This window comes from Monoraphidium neglectum (assembly GCF_000611645.1).
Source record: "Monoraphidium neglectum strain SAG 48.87 unplaced genomic scaffold scaffold00102, whole genome shotgun sequence".
Taxonomy (NCBI): domain Eukaryota; kingdom Viridiplantae; phylum Chlorophyta; class Chlorophyceae; order Sphaeropleales; family Selenastraceae; genus Monoraphidium; species Monoraphidium neglectum.
In genome coordinates this window covers 1-4,659 of record NW_014013526.1, presented here as the reverse complement: position 1 = coordinate 4,659, position 4,659 = coordinate 1, and the positions used below count along the sequence as shown (strand labels likewise).

Here is a 4,659-nt window from a genome sequence, read left to right as displayed (position 1 = left end):
ACGCCTCGTTGGCCAGATCGGCCGGGGCGGGAGCTGGCGCGGCGAGGCCGCCCTCCGCGGCGGCCCAGGAGAGCATCAGGCGCAGCCGCTGCCGCGGCTTGCCTGCCCCAGCGCCGGCGCCGCCGTGCGCCGCCGGCTCGTCGACGTGGGCGGGGCCGTCGATGCTGGCGGGGGCCCCGTTGCCGGCCGCAGAGGGCGGCGCCGGCAGTGGCTCCCCGCATTCCAAAACCACCGCCGTGCTGCTGTAGCCCACAAGGCGCACAGTACCCGTGCCCGGCCAGTGCCACCAGAGGCCGCCGCCGCCGTCCCCACCGCCCTCCCCGTCGCCGTCGGCGGCGGCAGCGACGCCGTTGCAAGAGGGCGCACGGTCGCCGCCGTTGGCAGCGGGCTGGGGTGCATGGGCGTCGCCGTTGGCTGCTCCGCCGGCGCTCGCGCCCACCACCCTCGCCTTCTTTGCCGGCCGCTGCTGCTGCGGGGATGGAGTCGCGCCCGGGGCAACGGGGCCAGGGCCGGCGCCTGGAGGCGCCAAGACTGGCAGCAGCTGAGGCCCGAGCGCCATCGCCTCCAGCCGGCACAGCAGCCGCAGCACGCGCAGCATGCGCAACAGGTGCACCAGCGCGTCGCGCGCGTGCTCTCCCCGTTGGAAGCTGAAATCGAACCGCGCCCACGTGTCGCCGTTCCCGCCGCCGCCACCGCCACCGCCGCTGCCGTCGCCGCCGTGCCCGCAGCACGGCCCGACCGCTGCCGCCGCGAGGCCGGCGCCGGGGGCCACGTTGCAGCTGCCGTACAGGTTCCCACGCACGTGCATGGACCACTCGCCGGCGCCGCCCGCATCCCCTTCCCGCGCGCACAGCACGGCTTCCTCTACGCCCACCGCGGCCGGCGCTGCGCCGGCCTTGCGCGCCAAGCGCTCCCCGAGTCTCTCCCCGCCCAAGGCCTCGTCCAGCCGCAGCCGCAGCGCGCCCGCCGGCGGCGCCGCGCCGCCGCCGCCGGGCGCGGCCGACGAGATGCTGCCGTGCTGCTGCTGCGGCTGTATCTCCAGGCACGGGACGCCCAGGGCACGCAGCTCAAACAGCAGGCGCTCGTGTGTAATGCGCCGGCGCGACCAGGCGGCGGCCGCGAACAGCTCCCGCACCATCTCCCCGTCTTGCTGCCACCCGGGCGCCGCCGCCAGAGCGAAGCCCGCCGGTGCTGCCGAGGCCCCTGTCGGGTGACCGCCTGCGTCTGATGCTCTAACCTGTGCCTGCTGCTGCTGTTGCTGCTTCTGCTGCCCCTGCTGCCCCTGCAGCTGCTGTTCCTGTAGCTGCTGTTGCTGATCTGGTTCCTGCTCAGGTGCACCGCCATCGCTGATGCGCTTCCGCTTCCCCAGCCCGTCCACATGCTTCGCCCCGGCGCCCGCCGCCGCCGCCCCCGGCGCCTGCCGCCCCTGCGCCTGCTGCTGCTGCTGCTGCTGCTGCTGCTGCTGCTGCACATGTGCCCCGCCCCCGCCTAGATCGCTTGCCGGCACCGGCAGGCGAGCGAAGACCGGCCCGGGCAGGCCGCGAGAGTCCCGCGTGCTGACCAGCAGCCAGAAGCGCCGCTCGTCCAAGGGGGGGAACTGGACGGCCAGCACGAAGCTCAGGGACGCCGCGCTGCCGCTGCCGTCCGCCGCCCCGGGCGCGCCGGCGGCGCTGCCAGCGTGGTGCAGGTACGGCGGCAGCGGCGCCGCGGGGAACGCCAGGTTGACGTACCGGCGCTGCGCGTGATGTTGCCGCTGCCGCCGCTGCTGCTGCTGCTGCTGCCTCTGCTCCTGCGCCGTCGCTGTAGTGGGCGTGGCGGCCGCATCGTCGGCGACCTCTAGCTGCTGCTGCTGCTGCTGCCGAGGAAGTGTGGGCGCCGGTATGAGAGGCCCGCCGCCGGCGTACCGCAGCTCGTACTGCTGCAGCCGCAGCGACAGCGTGCGCGCGGCTGCGCGCAGGCGGTTGATGCGTGCGCGGTGCCACATCTCCGCCACCGTCACCGCCAGCTGGCGCGCTGCCTCGTTGAGCAGCTGCTCGGCAGCTGCACGCGGGTCCTGCTGCCGCTGCTGCGCCTGCAGCGCCGCCTGCTGCAGCGAGTGCAGTCCTTCCTGCATTGGGTGAGGAAGAGGTCATCGTTGCAATGGCAGTCGGCCGCAAGAGAAGCCAGAGCTGGGCAACAGCAGGGTCGCCCAGGCGTGTCCCGCCGCGGCAGCTCTTCCTCAAAAAGAGTCCAACGCTGCCACTGCGTGGTGCCAGCCCCGCCCGCACTGCGCCCGGCCCCGCCCCGCCCCACCGCACCTCCTGCATGACGGCATCCAGGTTGTCGTCCCCGCCCGCCGCGTCGCCCGGCCGCAGCAGCAGCCGCCCGCTCCACGGCTGGTACAGCACCCGCAGCAGCGACGCGCCCTCCACCAGGACCTCCAGCTCGTGCCGCGAAAACGCGAGCGCCCCCGCCGCCGGCAAGCCCGCAAACGCGCCCACGCCCGCCGCTGCCGCGCCCGGCCCGTGCACCGGCCGCAGGCGGAGCACGCACACGTGCGCCATGCCGTGCGCCGCGAGGAGCGCGGACAGGCGCAGCTGCAGCAGCTGCAGCTGTGCGTTGCCCGTCAGCGCGGCGGCGCGCAGCAGCATGCCCTCCAGGTCAGCGCGGTGCGCGTCCAGCCGCAGCGGCAGCGCGGCGCCCGTTCCGGGCACGCGCAGCGGCGGCAGGTGCAAAACCTGTACGGTGCCGTCCCCAGCGATCCCGATCTCCAGCGCGGGCAGCGGCGCCGACGCGGCCGCCTCCGCGCCCCCTTCAAGCGCCGCCGCCGGGTCCTGCCCCTTCGTGCCGCTCGCGCCGCCGCCCCCGCCGCCGCCGCCGTCCCCGCCGCTCGTCGCCGCCGCGGAACCGCCGGCGCCGCCACCGCCCGCGCGGCCCGCCGCGCCTGGCAGCACAACAGGGGTCTGGGCCCAGTAGTGCAGCCGCAGCCCCGGCGACAGCACCTGCGCGCGCGCCAGCACCAGGTGGCCGGCCCACCGCGCGCCCGGCGCGGACAGCGCCTCCGCGGACGCGCGCACAGAGTCGAGCAGCACCTGCGCCGCGACGTCGCGGAGCGCGCCATGCAGCGCGCGCAGCGGCGCGGCGACCTCGTCCGCCCGGAGCTCCTCGAGCCCCAGGCCGTGGCTGGGGTCGTCGCCGAAGCCCGGCAGCAGGCCCGACGCGCCACCCAGGCTGCTGATGCCGGAAACCTCCAAGCTCGCCCCGCCGCCGCCGCTGCTGCGCGCCGACACGGACGGCAGCGCGCCGCTCGCCGCCTTCGACGCGTCCTGCGCGCCGCCGCCGGCCGCGGCGCCGGCCGACTCGCGGCGGAGCGCTTCCACGGCCGCCGCGTCTGCCGTCGCGCCCATCAGCTGGCGCAGCAGGCCCAGCAGCTGCTGCAGCTGCTGCTCGCGCAGCGGCGGGCGGTGCGCGGCGCCGGGCAGGATCGCGGCATCCAGCAGCAACCACTGCCACCGCAGCTCGGGGGCGGGCACTGGCGGCTGCTGCTGCTGCGCTTGCTCCCCTTGATGCTGCTGCTGCTGCTGCTCAGCCCCAGAAGGGGGCTTAGCAGCCGCCACCCCCGCTGCCGCCGCCGCCGCTGCCGTATGCATCGCAGCTTCGCCCGCCGCACCTGCATCGCCCGCCGCCGCTGCCGCTGCCGCCTTCGCCTCCGCTGCCTTGAGCTTGGCTGCCTCCCACTGAGGCGGGTACGGCCGCTGCTGCAGGCTGACGCGCACCTCGAAGAGGCCCTCGCACCGCAGCACCGCCGTGCCGCCCGACACCCGGACGACACTCAGCGCGGCCGGCAGCTGGGCCTGACAGGCGTGAGTTGCAACAATCAAGCAAGTGTGCAAGCCATACATCAGCTGCAGGCACAAGGTATCACGTGTCAGGCGTCACTGGATGCACCTGCATGCTTGAGGACTGCATGCAGCTGCATGATGGACGGTAGTACGCCAACCGAGTCTGCCATGCCCAACGCTGCCTTGTCGCCCCTTGCTGAACAGCCCCCGCCGCGCCCACCTTGAGCAAGTGCTCGTATAACAGGTGGTCTAGCTGCCTCTCCAGCTGCCGCTGGCGCTCCGGCGGCAGCGCTGAGTGGTCCGGCCCGGCATGCTCCTCGATCCGCGACGGCAACGTGCTGTACGTGCCTGCGCTCGGAGGCGCCCGCACCACATGCCGCGGTTGGCGGCGCAAGCGGTGCAGCACGCGGCGCTGCAAGCAGACGAACGAGCAGAGCCGCATGCGCTTTGCGGCGGCGCTGGCAAACCGCGACCCAGGCGCAAGCTTCAATGAAGTGGGTGTGTTGCACCCTCCACCCCCGGGGACGAGCGCGCACCCGAGGCCAGCACGTCTGCGGCGTCGTGCACGTTCAGCAGCGGCACGCGGTTGAACCGGAGGTCCATGTTGGCCTTGAACAGCTCGTCCGCCGCCGCCTGCAGCGCCCGCGCGTGCGCCGCGGCGACGTCGAGCGCGCTGCCCTGCTCCGCCACCCGCTGCGCGACGGCCAGCTTGCGCGGGTCGTGCAGCAGCGCGCCCAGGCGCAGGAGCTGCTGGCGCGCGCCATGGACGAAGCCCAGCAGCTGCTGCGGCCTGGGCGGCGCGGGGCGGCGCGGCGCGGCAGGGTGGGGGCGACGGGGG

General features: G+C 75.1%; 1 protein-coding gene across 1 annotated transcript in view; it reads right to left on the bottom strand.

Annotated features, from left to right (window-relative positions):
- MNEG_1077 (hypothetical protein) overlaps positions 1–4,424 on the bottom strand; it is a gene marked incomplete at both ends in the record, with an annotated part of 5,590 nt that extends 1,166 nt beyond the window's left edge. Inside the window, 4 exons of the mRNA XM_014050431.1 lie at positions 313–2,107; positions 2,298–3,833; positions 4,042–4,169; positions 4,358–4,424. Coding sequence (XP_013905885.1) covers positions 313–2,107; positions 2,298–3,833; positions 4,042–4,169; positions 4,358–4,424 — 3,526 coding nt within the window. The remainder of the gene's footprint in view (positions 1–312; positions 2,108–2,297; positions 3,834–4,041; positions 4,170–4,357) is intronic.
- Between the last annotated feature and the right edge of the window lie 235 nt (positions 4,425–4,659).